Source organism: Cetorhinus maximus, chromosome 27 (assembly GCF_964194155.1).
Source record: "Cetorhinus maximus chromosome 27, sCetMax3.hap1.1, whole genome shotgun sequence".
Lineage (NCBI taxonomy): Eukaryota > Metazoa > Chordata > Chondrichthyes > Lamniformes > Cetorhinidae > Cetorhinus > Cetorhinus maximus.
In genome coordinates this window covers 2,499,604-2,514,326 of record NC_135905.1, presented here as the reverse complement: position 1 = coordinate 2,514,326, position 14,723 = coordinate 2,499,604, and the positions used below count along the sequence as shown (strand labels likewise).

The 14,723-nt window shown below is 50.8% G+C and overlaps 1 protein-coding gene across 1 annotated transcript in view; it reads left to right on the top strand.

Moving 5' to 3' along the window:
- The window catches only part of LOC144668480 (uncharacterized), a 37,602-nt gene extending 27,756 nt beyond the window's left edge, over window positions 1-9,846 (top strand). The window contains exon 6 of the mRNA XM_078530513.1: window positions 9,317-9,846. Within this exon, the coding sequence (XP_078386639.1) occupies window positions 9,317-9,493 (177 nt within the window). The 3' untranslated portion in view covers window positions 9,494-9,846. The remainder of the gene's footprint in view (window positions 1-9,316) is intronic.
- Window positions 9,847-14,723: the final 4,877 nt, after the last annotated feature.

Below are 14,723 nucleotides of genomic sequence, written 5' to 3'. Positions count from 1 at the left end.
CTGTGGTCAGTCGCTATCCTGTGGTCAGTAAATGTCCTGCGGTCAGTCACTGTCCTGTGGTCAGTCTCTGTCCTGTGGTCAGTGGCTGTCCTGTGGCAAGTCTCTGTCCTGTGTTCAGTCTCTGTCCTGCGGTCAATCGCTGTCTTGTGGTCAGACGCTGTCCTGTGGTCAGTCGCTGTCCTGTGGTCAATCACAATCCTGTGGTCAGTGGCTGTCCTGCGGTCAGTCTTTGTCCCATGATCAGTGGCTGTCCTGCGGTCAGTGACTACCCTGTGGTCAGACACTGTCCTGTGTTTAGTCGCTGCCCTGCGGTCAGTCTCTGTCCTATGGTCAGTCGATGTCCTGTGTTCATCACTGTCCTGTGGTCATTAACTGTCCTGTGGTCAGTGGCTGTCCTGTGGCAAGTCTCTGTCCTGTGGTAGTCTCTGTCCTGCGGTCAGTCGCTGTCCTGCGGTCAGTCTCTGTCCTACAGTCAGTGGCTGTCCCATGGTCAGTGGCTGTCCTGTGGTCAGTGACTGCCCTGTGGTCAGACACTATCCTGTGTTCAGTCACTGCCCTGCGGTCAGTCTCTGTCCTATGGTCAGTCAATGTCCTGTGTTCATCACTGTCCTGCGGTCAGTCTCTGTCCTGCGGTCAGTAACTGTCCTGAGGTCAGTTGCTGTCAAAAGGTCGGTCACTGTCCTGCAGTCAGTCCCTGTCCTGTGGTTAGTCAATGTCGTGTGGTCAGTGGCTGTCCTATGGTCAGTCATTCCCCTGTGGTCAGTCACTATACTGTGGACAGTAACAGTCCTGTAATCGGTCGCTGTCCTGCGGTAAGTCACTGTCCTGTGGTCAGTCGCTGTCCTGTGGTCAGTCTCTATCCTATGGTCAGTCACTGTCCTGTGGTCAGTCTCTGCCCTGCTGTAAGTAGCTGTCCTGTGGTCAGTCTCTGTCCTGTGGTCAGTCTCTATCCTATGGTCAGTCACTGTCCTATGGTCAGTCTCTGCCCTGCTGTAAGTAGCTGTCCTGTGGTCAGTATCTGTCCCGTTCTCAGTCACTGTCCTGTGGTCAGTCGCTGTCCTATGGTCAGTCTCTGTCCTGTGGTCAGTCGCTGTCCTATGGTCAGTCACTGTCCTATGGTCAGTCACTGTCCTGTGGTCAGTCCCTGTCCTATGGTCAGTCTCTGCCCTGCTGTAAGTAGCTGTCCTGTGGTCAGTATCTGTCCCGTTCTCAGTCACTGTCCTGTGGTCAGTCGCTGTCCTGTGGTCAGTCGCTGTCCTATGGTCAGTCTCTGTCCTGTGGTCAGTCGTTGTCCTATGGTCAGTCTCTGTCCTGTGGTCAGTCGCTGTCCTATGGTCAGTCACTGTCCTATGGTCAGTCACTGTCCTGTGGTCAGTCCCTGTCCTATGGTCAGTCTCTGCCCTGCTGTAAGTAGCTGTCCTGTGGTCAGTATCTGTCCCGTTCTCAGTCACTGTCCTGTGGTCAGTCGCTGTCCTGTGGTCAGTCGCTGTCTGTGGTCAGCCACTGTCTTGTGGTCAGTCACTGTCCTGCTGTAAGTCACTGTCCTGTGGTCAGTCGCTGTCCTGTGGTCAGTCGCTGTCCTGCGGTCAGTCGCTGTCCTGTGGTCAGTCGCTGTCCTGCGGTCAGTCGCTGTCCTGCGGTCAGTTGCTGTCCTGTGGTGAATCGCTGGCCTGTGGTCAATCACCATCCTGTGGTCAGGTGCTGACCTGTTGTAAGTAGGTGTCCTATGATCAGTCGCTGTCCTGTGGTCAGTCGCTGTCCTGTGGTCATTTACAGTCCTGCAGTCAGTCGCTGTCTTGTGGTCAGACACTGTCCTGTGGTCAGTCGCTGTCCTGTGGTCAGTCGCTGTCCTGTGGTCAATCACCATCCTGTGGTCAGTGGCTGTCCTGCGGTCAGTCTTTGTCCCGTGGTCAGTGACTGTCCCGCGGTCAGTGACTACCCTGTGGTCAGACATTGTCCTGTGTTTAGTCGCTGCCCTGCGGTCAGTCTCTGTCCTATGGTCAGTCGATGTCCTGTGTTCATCACTGTCCTGCAGTCAGTCTCTGTCCTGCGGTCAGTAACTGTCCTGTGGTCAGTTGCTGCCAAAAGGTCGGTCACTGTCCTGCAGTCAGTCCCTGTCCTGTGGTTAGTCAATGTCGTGTGGTCAGTGGCTGTCTATGGTCAATCACTCTCCTGTGGTCAGTCACTATACTGTGGACAGTAACAGTCCTGTAATCGGTCGCTGTCCTATGGTCAGTTGCCATCCTGTGGTCAGTTGCTGTCCTGTGGCAAGCCTCTGTCCTGTGGTCAGTCTCTGTCCTATGGTCAGTCACTGTCCTGTGGTCGGTCATTGACCTGTGGTCAGTCTCTGTTCTGTGGTTGGTCACTGTCCTGTGGTCAGTCGCTGTCCTGTGGTCGGTCACGGTCCTGTGGTCAGTCTCTGCCCTGTGGTCAGCCGCTTTCTTATGGTCAGTCTCTATCCTATGGTCAGTCACTGTCCTATGGTCAGTCTCTGCCCTGCTGTAAGTAGCTGTCCTGTGGTCAGTATCTGTTCAGTTCTCAGTCACTGTCCTGTGGTCGGTCACTGACCTGTGGTCAGTCTCTGTTTTGTGGTCGGTCACTGTCCTGTGGTCAGTCGCTGTCCTGTGGTCGGTCATTGACCTGTGGTCAGTCTCTGTTCTGTGGTCGGTCACTGTCCTGTGGTCAGTCGCTGTCCTGTGGTCAGTCGCTGTCCTGTGGTCGGTCACGGTCCTGTGGTCAGTCTCTGCCCTGTGGTCAGCCGCTTTCTTATGGTCAGTCTCTATCCTATGGTCAGTCACTGTCCTATGGTCAGTCTCTGCCCTGCTGTAAGTAGCTGTCCTGTGGTCAGTATCTGTTCAGTTCTCAGTCACTGTCCTGCGGTCAGTCGCTGTCCTGTGGTCAGTCGCTGTCCTGTGGTCAGTAAATGTCCTGTGGTCAGAGGCTGTCCTGTGGCAAGTCTCTGTCCTGTGGTCAGTCTCTCTCCTGCGGTCAGTCATTGTCTTGTGGTCAGACACTGTCCTGTGGTCAGTCGCTGTCCTGTGGTCAGTCACCGACCTATGGTCAGTCGATGTCCTGTGTTCATCACTGTCCTGTGTTCATCACTGTCCTGCAGTCAGTCTCTGTCCTGCGGTCAGTCGCTGTCCTGTGGTCAGTTGCTACCAAAAGGTCGGTCACTGTCCTGCAGTCAGTCCCTGTCCTATGGTCAGTCACTCTCCTGTGGTCAGTCGCTATACTGTGGACAGTAAATGTCCTGTAAACGGTCACTGTCCTGCGGTAAGTCGCTGTCCTGTGGTCAGTCGCTATCCTGTGGCAAGCCTCTGTCCTGTGGTCAGTCCCTGTCCTATGGTCAGTCACTGTCCTGTGGTCAGTCCCTGTCCTGTGGTCAGTCTCTGCCCTGCTGTAAGTAGCTGTCCTGTGGTCAGTATCTGTCCTGTTCTCAGTAATTGTCCTGCAGTCAGTCACTGTCCTGTGGTCAGTCTCTGTCCTGTGGTCAGTATCTGTCCTGTGGTCAGTATCTGTCCTGTTCTCAGTAATTGTCCTGCAGTCAGTCACTGTCCTGTGGTCAGTCGCTGTCCTGTGGTCGGTCACTGTCCTGTGGTCAGTCACTGTCCTGTGGTCAGTCACTGTCCTGTGTTCGGTCACTGTCCTGTGGTCAATCTTTGTCCTGTGGTCAACCACTGTCTTATAGTCAGTCACTGTCCTGCTGTAAGTAGCTGTCCTGTGGTCGGTCACTGTCCTGCGGTCAGTCACTGTCCTGTGTTCGGTCACTGTCCTGTGGTCGGTCACTGTCCTGTGGTCAGTCACTGTCCTGTGGTCGGTCACTGTCCTGTGTTCGATCACTGTCCTGTGGTCAGTCACTGTCCTGTGGTCGGTCACTGTCCTGTGTTCGGTCACTGTCCTGTGGTCAATCTTTGTCCTGTGGTCAACCACTGTCTTATAGTCAGTCACTGTCCTGCTGTAAGTAGCTGTCCTGTGGTCAGTCACTGTCCTGTGGTCAGTCACTGTCCTGCGGTCAGTCACTGTCCTGCGGTCAGTCACTGTCCTGTTCTCAGTAATTGTCCTGCAGTCAGTCGCTGTCCTGTGTTCGGTCACTGTCCTGTGGTCAGTCACTGTCCTGTGGTCGGTCACTGTCCTGTGGTCAGTCACTGTCCTGTGGTCGGTCACTGTCCTGTGGTCAGTTGCTGTCCTGTGTTCGGTCACTGTCCTGTGGTCAATCTTTGTCCTGTGGTCAACCACTGTCTTATAGTCAGTCACTGTCCTGCTGTAAGTAGCTGTCCTGCGGTCAGTCACTGTCCTGTGGTCAGTTGCTGTCCTGTGGTCAGTCACTGTCCTGTGGTCAGTCGCTGTCCTGTGGTCAGTCACTGTCCTGTGGTCAGTCACTGTCCTGTGGTCAGTTGCTGTCCTGTGGTCAGTTGCTGTCCTGTGGTGAATCGCTGGCCTGTGGACAATCACTGTCCTGTTGTCAGTTGCTGACCTGTGGTCAGTCACTGTCCTGTGGTCAATCACCATCCTGTGGTCAGTTGCTGACCTGCTGTAAGTAGATGTCCTGTGATCATTCACAGTCCTATGGTCAGTCACTGTCCTGCGGTCATTCGCAGTCCTGCAGTCAGTCGCTGTCCTATGGTCAGTCACTGTCCTGTGGTCAGTCACTGTCCTGTGGTCATTTGCAGTCCTGCGGTCAGTCACTGTCCTGCGGTCATTCGCAGTCCTGCAGTCAGTCGCTGTCCTATGGTCAGTCACTGTCCTGTGGTCATTTGCAGTCCTGCGGTCAGTCACTGTCCTGCAGTCAGTGACTACCCTGTGGTCAGACACTGTCCTGTGTTCAGCCGCTACCCTGCAGTCAGTCTCTGTCCTATGGTCAGTCGATGTCCTGTGTTCATCACTGTCCTGCGGTCAGTCTCTGTCCTGCGGTCAGTAACTGTCCTGAGGTCAGTTGCTACCAAAAGGTCGGTCACTGTCCTGCAGTCAGTCCCTGTCCTGTGGTTAGTCAATGTCATGTGGCTGTCCTATGGTCAGTCACTCTCCTGTGGTCAGTCGCTATACTGTGGACAGTAAATGTCCTGTAAACGGTCACTGTCCTGCGGTAAGTCACTGTCCTGTGGTCAGTCGCTGTCCTGTGGCAAGCCTCTGTCCTGTGGTCAGTCCCTGTCCTATGGTCAGTCTCTGCCCTGCTGTAAGTAGCTGTCCTGTGGTCAGTATCTGTCCTGTTCTCAGTAATTGTCCTGCAGTCAGTCACTGTCCTGTGTTCGGTCACTGTCCTGTGGTTAGTCACTGTCCTGTGGTCAGTCACTGTCCTGTGGTCAGTCACTGTCCTGTGGTCAGTCACTGTCCTGTGGTTAGTCACTGTCCTGTGGTCAGTCGCTGTCCTGTGGTGAATCGCTGGCCTGTGGACAATCACTGTCCTGTTGTCAGTTGCTGTCCTGCGGTCAGTCGCTGTCCTGTGGTCAGTCGCTGTCCTGTGATCATTCACAGTCCTATGGTCAGTCACTGTCCTGCAGTCATTCGCAGTCCTGCAGTCAGTCGCTGTCCTGTGGTCAGTCACTGTCCTGTGGTCAATCACCATCCTGTGGTCAGTTGCTGACCTGTGGTCAGTCACTGTCCTGTGGTCAATCACCATCCTGTGGTCAGTTGCTGACCTGTGGTCAGTCACTGTCTTGTGGTCAATCACCATCCTGTGGTCAGTTGCTGACCTGTGGTCAGTCACTGTCCTGTGGTCAATCACCATCCTGTGGTCAGTCACTGTCCTATGGTCAGTCACTGTCCTGCGGTCATTTGCAGTCCTATGGTCAGTCACTGTCCTGTGGTCATTTGCAGTCCTGCGGTCAGTCACTGTCCTGTGGTCATTCGCAGTCCTGCAGTCAGTCGCTGTCCTATGGTCAGTCACTGTCCTGTGGTCATTTGCTGGCCTGTAGACAATCATTGTCCTGTGGTCAGTTGCTTTCCTGTGGTCAGTCACCATCCTGTGGTCAGTTTATGTCCTGTGGTCAGTAAATGTGCTGCAGTCAGTGGCTGTCCCATGGTCAGTGGCTGTCCTGTGGTCAATCACTGTCCTGTGGTCAGTCGCTATCCTGTGGCAAGCCTCTGTCCTGTGGTCAGTCCGTGTCCTATGGTCAGTCTCTGCCCTGCTGTAAGTAGCTGTCCTGTGGTCAGTATCTGTCCTGTTCTCAGTAATTGTCCTGCAGTCAGTCGCTGTCCTGTGGTCGGTCACTGTCCTGTGGTCAGTCACTGTCATGTGGTCAGTCATTGACCTGTGGTCAGCCACTGTCCTGTGGTTGGTCACTGCCCTGCTGTAAGTCGCTGTCCTGTGGTCAGTCACTGTCCTGCGGTCGGTCACTGTCATGTGGTCAGTCTCTGTCCTGTGGTCAGCCACTGTCTTATAGTCAGTCACTGCCCTGCTGTAAGTCGCTGTCCTGTGGTCAGTCACTGCCCTGCTGTAAGTCGCTGTCCTGTGGTCAGTCACTGTCCTGCGGTCAGTCGCTGTCCTGTGGTCAGTCACTGTCCTGCGGTCAGTCGCTGTCCTGCGGTCAGTCGCTGTCCTGCGGTCAGTCGCTGTCCTGTGGTCAGTCGCTGTCCTGTGGTGAATCGCTGGCCTGTGGACAATCACTGTCCTGTGGTCAGTTGCTGTCCTGTGGTCAGTCGCTGTCGTGTGGTCAATCACCATCCTGTGGTCAGTTGCTGACCTGTGGTCAGTCGCTGTCGTGTGGTCAATCACCATCCTGTGGTCAGTTGCTGACCTGCTGTAAGTAGGTGTCCTGCGATCAGTCACTGTCCTGCGGTCAGTCACTGTCCTGTGGTCATTTGCAGTCCTGCAGTCCGTCGCTGTCCTATGGTCAGTCACTGTCCTGTGGTCAGTCACTGTCCTGCAGTCAGTCGCTGTCCTATGGTCAGTCGCTGTCCTGTGGTCAGTCACTGTCCTGCGGTCATTCGCAGTCCTGCAGTCAGTCGCTGTCCTATGGTCAGTCACTGTCCTGTGGTCATTTGCTGGCCTGTAGACAATCATTGTCCTGTGGTCAGTTGCTTTCCTGTGGTCAATCACCATCCTGTGGTCAGTTTCTGTCCTGTGGTCAGTAAATGTGCTGCAGTCAGTGGCTGTCCCATGGTCAGTGGCTGTCCTGTGGTCAGTAACTGTCCTCTGGTCAGTCGCTGTCCTGTGGTCAATCACTGTCCTGTGGTCAGTCGCTGTCCTGTGATCAGTCGCTGTCTTGCGGTCAGTCGATGTCCTGCAGTCAGCGGCTGTCCCATGGTCAGTGGCTGTCCTGCGGTCAGTGACTGTCCTGTGGTCAGTCTCTGTCCTGCGGTCAGTCACTGCCCTGCAGTCAGTCTCTGTCCTATGGTCAGTCGATGTCCTGTGTTCATCACTGTCCTGCGGTCAGTCTCTGTCCTGCGGTCAGTAACTGTCCTGAGGTCAGTTGCTACCAAAAGGTCGGTCACTGTCCTGCAGTCAGTCCCTGTCCTGTGGTTAGTCAATGTCATGTGGTCAGTGGCTGTCCTATGGTCAGTCACTCTCCTGTGGTCAGTCACTATACTGTGGACAGTAACAGTCCTGTAATCGGTCACTGTCCTGTGGTAAGTCACTGTCCTGCGGTCAGTCGCTGTCCTGTGGCAAGCCTCTGTCCTGTGGTCAGTCCCTGTCCTATGGTCAGTCTCTGCCCTGCTGTAAGTAGCTGTCCTGTGGTCAGTATCTGTCCTGTTCTCAGTAATTGTCCTGCAGTCAGTCACTGTCCTGTGGTCAGTATCTGTCCTGTGGTCAGTCGCTGTCCTGTGGTTAGCCACTGTTCTGTAGTCAGTCACTGTCCTGTGGTCAGTCTCTGCCCTGTGGCCAGTCACTGTCCTGTGGTCGGTCACTGTCCTATGGTCAGTCACTGTCCTGTGGTCGGTCACTGTCCTATGGTCGGTCACTGTCCTGTGGTCAGTCGCTGTCCTGTGGTCGGTCACTGTCCTGTGGTCAGTCTCTGCCCTGTGGTTAGCCGCTGTCTTGTGGTCAGTCACTGTCCTGCTGTAAGTCTCTGCCCTGTAGTTAGCCGCTGTCCTGTGGTCAGTCGCTGTCCTGCAGTCAGTAGCTGTCATGTGGTCAGTCGCTATCGTGCGGTCAGTCTCGGTCCTGCAGTCAGTCTCTGTCCTATGATCAGTCACTGTCCTGTGGACATCACTGTCCTGTGGTCAGTCGCTGACCTGCGGTCAGAGCCTGTCCTGCAGTCAGTCTCTGTCCTATGATCAGTCACTGTCCTGTGGTCAGTCATAGTCCTTTCCTGGTCTGGTTTACATGGGGTCAGATGAGGACAAATAGCCACAGATCCTTTGTCAGCCACTGAAGTATAGTGTCACAGGTTAAAATACCATTAACAAGGCACATGGGCACTTGGGCTTAGACATAGAGTTATTGAGAAGGAAGGAATTTGCACTGACCATTTATAAAGCACTCGTTAGAGCCCTGCTGTAGGATTGTGTTCTACTCTGGGCACCACACTTCAGGAAAGATGTCAAGGTTGTGGAGTAGATGCAGATGAGGATGGCCTGAGGGATGAGGTGTAAACCTGAGAAGCTGGGATTGTTCTCCTTTGAGCAGAGAAGGTTAAGAGGAGATTTAATGGAGGTGTTCAAAATGAGAGGGCTTTTGATAAGAGTAAATATGTGGAAATGTTTCAGTGGCAGGAGGCAAGTAACCAGAGGAGATGTGATTATCAAAAAGGGAATTGGATAAATACTCGAAAAGGAAAAAATCGTCAGGCTAAAGGAAAAAGGAGAGACATGGAGCTAATTGGATAGTTCTGTCAAAGAATCAGCACCTGCCTGATGGGCTGTATGGCCTCATTTGGCTCTGTAAGATTCTATAATTCCAGGAGAGACTGTCACAGGTTTGAGTCTCTCTGTGGCAGAGTCCATAGTTCCTTTAAAAAAGCACGTTGTTTGAAAAAGAGGGACAATAAGGAGTCCAGTGAAATGATGGGAGATTGGGCGATTGATGCTGTAAAAAGCGTTGACCAGGTTTGGTGGGCCGATTGGCCTGTTCCTGTGCTAGAACATTCCTTGATTCCTGCCTGGGTGTTATGGAGTGTGTGGGTGAGGTGTGCGGAGGGGAGTGGCGGGAGAGGGGGCAGGGGGTTAGCGAGCAATTGAATGGATTATCGACACTCACTGTTCTGACTGACATGAGTGAGGACAGCATGAAACCTCAAAGTAATTCCTGCACTCAGGAGAGAGACGGAGAAAGTTGACAGGGACAAAGAAGGAAATCTGCCTGGCCTTGTTCAATGAAATAAAGAGACCCCTCAGTGGTGAAGGAGTTTGGTGTAATGTTGACCTTGTTGTTTTGCAGGTGTACTGTAACACCATCAACGAAGCTGTGTATGTCAATGTTTCACAGAAAGAAGCTGAGCCCGTGAAGCCCAGCCGGACAGAAGCAGGCTGTAATAAGATGCTGGAGCCCAGGTCTGACCAGCTGGACCAAGCACCAGCTGAACCAGTCTATGAAAATCTAAAGCGGTTTCCATGAATGGATCAGAGTTACCATCGGACTTCCCCAATAGAGAGAGACAAATGCACACGGATCAATTAAATGCACATGTCACAGGATTACAGACCAGGTTTACAGCACCGATACAGGAACCTGCAGCTATCCTGGTCTGTGCCAGTGTTTATGTTCCACTCAAGCCTCCTCCCACCCCTCTTCATTTCACTTTGTTGGCATTTCCTTCTGTTCATTTCTGCCTTGTGGGTTTATCCAACTTCCCCCTCAATGCTCTATTGTATTCACCTCAGCCACTCTCAGTGGTAGCGAGTTCCACATTCTCACCACCCTCTGGATCGCCAAATATGCAACAAAATAAAATAATACTAAAACAGTGCAACAAATGTGCATTTTTAATTTTTTTTCCCAGTATTTGTGGAGCACAGTTTGGGTTGTGTATTCCCCCCACTCCTCACCCCCTCACTACCCTCCCACCCCCCCCGGGCTCCAGCTGCAATAGGAAGGTTTTCTCCGTCCGGCTGTGAGATCGAGAATCAAGCGGCCGGGGGCAGGGGCGGGGGGTGTGTGGGTCAAAGAGGAGCCGGGTCAGCGAGCGAGGGCACAGTCAGCACCACCCGGGAATCAGTCTGTCAGTGAGCAAGAGGTTGAAGTCCAGCCTGGAGTGTGGGAGTGGCAGAACACACTAACATGTCAGCCAATCGTTATTAGAATGAGAGAAAGAATGTTTTCTGTAGAAACTCTGCTCACTCTGGAGCACTGAACTTAAAGGCTTCATAACTTCACCGTCTATGGCTTTTACAAGGATGAAGCTAGAGGGAAGGCCTGGATTCCAGATACCCTGCAGCACCTCAACAGCTGAATTCTATAGTTCCCAATGTACACCCGACCCACCCACCCGGCCCCTCAGCTAGGGGGAAATGCAGAGAGGTGTCAGTGGGATCTCGTACCTGGGTGGAAGTCTGTTTCTGCCTCTTATACACTCAGTGTTAGGGAAATGGGAGGCCTCAGAGTACAAGCTAGGCCCGACTCAGCAGCGGAGGTGAACTGCAGCTGACCGGAACCTGACCCATTCTCGCAGACACAGTGCTTTGGGAGCTAATAACGTGAAGGTGGTGGGGTGGGGGGTGGGGGGGGGTGCGGATAAAACAGGGGTAGTGCAATTAAAATGGAAAAAAGAGATCAAAATCATTCTAAAACTATCAAAGAAACACAGAAAATCCAGGCAGCTTTTTCGAGTGGCTGGTAAACCAGATGGACAAATTGAGCTCACCCTGTTATTCAGACTTTAACCCAAGCTTTATAAACATCAGAACTGTAGCTTAAGCTTCAGTTTAGCAAATATTTTCCTTATATTTTATGAGGGACAGACAAAAGCACGAGTGGGATGAATGGTAAGATATACAGGAAGAATTCAGACTGATGCCAGGCAGACTCTGAAACATGTTTTGTGTATGTGACTGAAATGTGTTCTATATGTGACACCTTGAAATTCAAGTTGACAACAGCCACTGTCTCTCTCTCCCAGCCACCTGGTCTGTCTTCTCTAGGAAATCCAATGAAGCAGTATATCCCACTCTAAAAGCTATGCTCGCTGCCTCATGTTAACTCACGTCCCTGAAAATGCTGCCCCATTTAAACCCTTATCATAGTATCACACATTATCCTAACAACATGGGTGAGGTTTACAGCTCTCAAATTTGACAGTTCACCTTGGTTTGATGATGGGATGTCCTGAGGCAGTGAAAGGTGTAATATTAATGCAACTTTCCGACATCTCCCCCGGCCCACTCAGCCCTCCCACTTCCCACCCATCCTTCTCTGCATCTCCCTGAACCATTCGCCTTTGAAACAAAGCCTTTCCATCCACAAGCTCATTCTAGGTGGTTGTGTTGACCCTGACCAGGGCCCGGTAAGCCCTGAAAAACATCCACAAGACAATTTGCAGTCATGTGACCCTTGGTTGAAGGTTACCAGGAGCCTTAGCTGCCGACATGTCCTCTCTTGTGATTTTGAAATGTTTCTGTCGCCATTCACCTTCAAAACTGTGTCCCAATTCCGCTATTTCTCCATTCCCCCCCATTCCTTTTGTGAACACTGTTAAATAAAAATGCTTATATACTTCAGCAATTTCTCCTTCTTCTTCAGTCAGCATTGCTGAGTGTGCCAGGTCCCTCTCTGGATCTTTCTGTGGGCTGGGTGTCAAACACTATTTCCTAATCTTCAGCAAGGGGAGCGCGGACACCAGACCAGGCCTGAGGGAGACGTGGATTGGGTGAGGAGCTGGGAATTTGGTTCAGGTGTGAATGAGGGACACAGGGGCAAAGAAATGCTCCTTTTTTTCAGCCTCCGGTAGTTAGTGAGTTTTCTTCCTTTGCCTCCAAGCTCGGTGAGTGCAACTTTCTAATACTTTATCTGTGTTAATTATTAACTAATTGACTAATTAAATAAGTACGGTTGGACAGAAACGCAGGGCTGGTGGTGTGCCGTGACTGCAAGTGGGTATCTGTGGAATGCACTGCAATCCCAGGCAGCCACATCTGGAGCAAGTGCCTGCAGCTTAGGCAACTTTGGCTCAGAGTTGCTGAGCTGAAGTCTTGAGTTGCAAACACTGTGGGGCATCAGGGAGGGGGAAGAGTTACCTGGGCACTTTGTTCCAGGAGGCAGTCACTCCCCTTGGGTTAGGCAAAATTTTAGAGTTGGTTAATGATCAGGGACAGGAGGGTGTGACAGTGAGTCAGGCAGGGAAGGACAATCAGCTCGTAATAATAGAGGACCCTCAGCCCCTGACATTGCCTAACAGGTACGAGGTGCTGTGTGGAGGAGGAGGAATGCAAGGGGGATGAGCAGACTGGCCAAGGCACCATGGTGAAGGATGTCCTTCAAGTCGGGGGAGTGAAGAGGAATGTGGTAGTGATAGGGGACAGCATAGTCAGGGGGATAGATAATGTTCTCTTCAGTCGTGAGCAGGAGTCCAGACAGCTGTGTTGCCTGCCCAGTGCCAGGGCTAAGAACATCTGCTCAGGGCTAGAGAGAAACTTGCAATGGGAGTGGTCCGTGTAGGTGCCAATGACATAGATAAGACTAAGAAAGAGGAGAGTAAGAGGAGCTAGACACTAAATTAAAAAGCAGAACCTCAAATGTGGTAATATCTGGGTTATTACCTGAGCCACATGCAAATTCGTTGAGGGTGAATAAGATTAGAGAGGTAAATGCGTGGCTCAAAGATTGCTGTGGGAGAAGTGGGTTCCGGTTTGTGGGGCACTGGCACCAGTACTGGGGAAAGTGGGGGCCTGTACCATTGGAATGGTCTTTACTCAAACCGTACAGGGTCCAATGTTCTAGTGAGTCATTTAACTAGGGAAGTAGAGAGGGTTTTAAACTAAATAAACAGGCAGATGTCTTCATGTAGGGGAAGCATGAATAAGTTAAAGGGAAATGATCAAGGTAGAAATAAAGATAATGATAATCAGAGTATAGCAGGAAAGGACAGTGATTGCAAACTTAAGCGGTGCTAGCAGATAGGGCCAGAGTATACAAAAACATTGAAAGAACTGAATTACGGACTCTATTTCTGAATGCCCGCAGAATTCACAATAAAACAAATGAATTGTCAGTTCAATTAGAAATTCATATGTATGACCTGAAGTCATTACAGAGACATGGCCACAAGAAAACCAAAACTGGGACAAGAATATCCAAAGGTATGTGACATTCAGAAAGGACAGGAAGCTGGGAAATGGTGGTGGGGTAGCTCTGTTAATGAAAGAGGGCATTAGTACTGCAGTGAGAGACGGCCTTAGTTCTAAAGATCAAGATGTAGAATCAGCTTGGGTGGAACTAAGAAGCAGCAAGGGTCAGAAAACATTGGTGGGAGTTATTTACAGGCCATCAATCAGCAGTGGTAATGTAAATCACAGTATAAATTAGGAAATTAAAGGTGTATCACAAGGGTAATACAGTACTAATATTGTGGAGGATGAACTCATGGAATGTATGAAGATGGTTTTCTACAGCATTATGTTGAGGAACCAACTAGGAAATGGGCTAATTTAGATCTAATATTGTGCAATAAAAAGGGGCTAATTAATAATCTCATTGTAAAGGACTCTTTAGGAAAGAGTGACCATAATATGATAGAATTTTACACTAAGTTTGAAAGTGATAAATCTCAATCAGAGACTAGGGCCTTGTTAGGAACTAGAGATAGTTTAAGTATGTTATATTTGTATTTGTGGGTGTTAGGAATTAGTTTTAGCTTTAAAGTTTAAGTTTGATTTGTATTTCTGTATCTGTGTGAGTCAAGAGAGGTCAAATGGAGTTTTAGTTTCACTTTAAAAGGCTGCTTGCATTTCTAAAGAGGAATTTAAGACTGCTATAAGGTAACCACACAAGAGTAGAAAAACAGTGCTGTCAGGGGACCAGATAGGCAGGTTCCTCGCATAGACATACACATAGAACTAAAAAAACAGCAGTTTTAAGTTCAGTTGAAGCCAGGACCCCAAAGAGACTGGACACCTGGAGGGTAAACTGCAGATTTCTCAAAAGAACAAAAATGTCCCAGGTGAAGAAAAACCCCAAAAATGTAAGGGAGTGGAAGAGGGAAAAGTCCAAAGAAGACCTTGTAGTCAAAGGAAGGACAGGAGCCTGCAGAAGGTCCTGTTGAGTGAAGTTAAGAGTGAGGGGCAGAGAGAAAGACTCCAAGCTTCAGATTTAAAGAGACAAAAGCTGCAGAAAGCAGATTTAAAGTGAGAACAGCTTGCAAGAGGCAAGAAGGTTCAAAGAGACAACTGAAGGTCTGTAACTCTTTGCTATGGGCATGTGAAGCAGTGGGTACTGTTGTCGGCTGAGTCAGTGAGAGAGAGTGCGTGGAAGACAGCTTGTGTGTATGTGGTGACCCAGGGAAGAGGAACATCAGAAGAAGAGTTCAAAGCCCTGGAGGTGAACACTTGCGGAAGGCATCTGTGAGAAAACATCGATTCGGGACAAGATTCCAAAGCAAGTTCTCGGCGAGTGGAGGTTGGAAACCCTCATGTGAAGGATGGAATTCAGTGAGACTGGTTGGCCCATGATGTGACAAGCGTCTAGGGAGAGTTGAGGAGAGACCCATAGCATCTGTTTGAGGTGGCATCTGTCACTTGGTTTCAGAATGTGGTGTGTCTGACCACAGGGTGCCTATTAGTACATGGACAGTGTACTTACTGTGGACACAAAAGTATAAGATACATTTGTGACTTGTGTTATATGTATATATCTG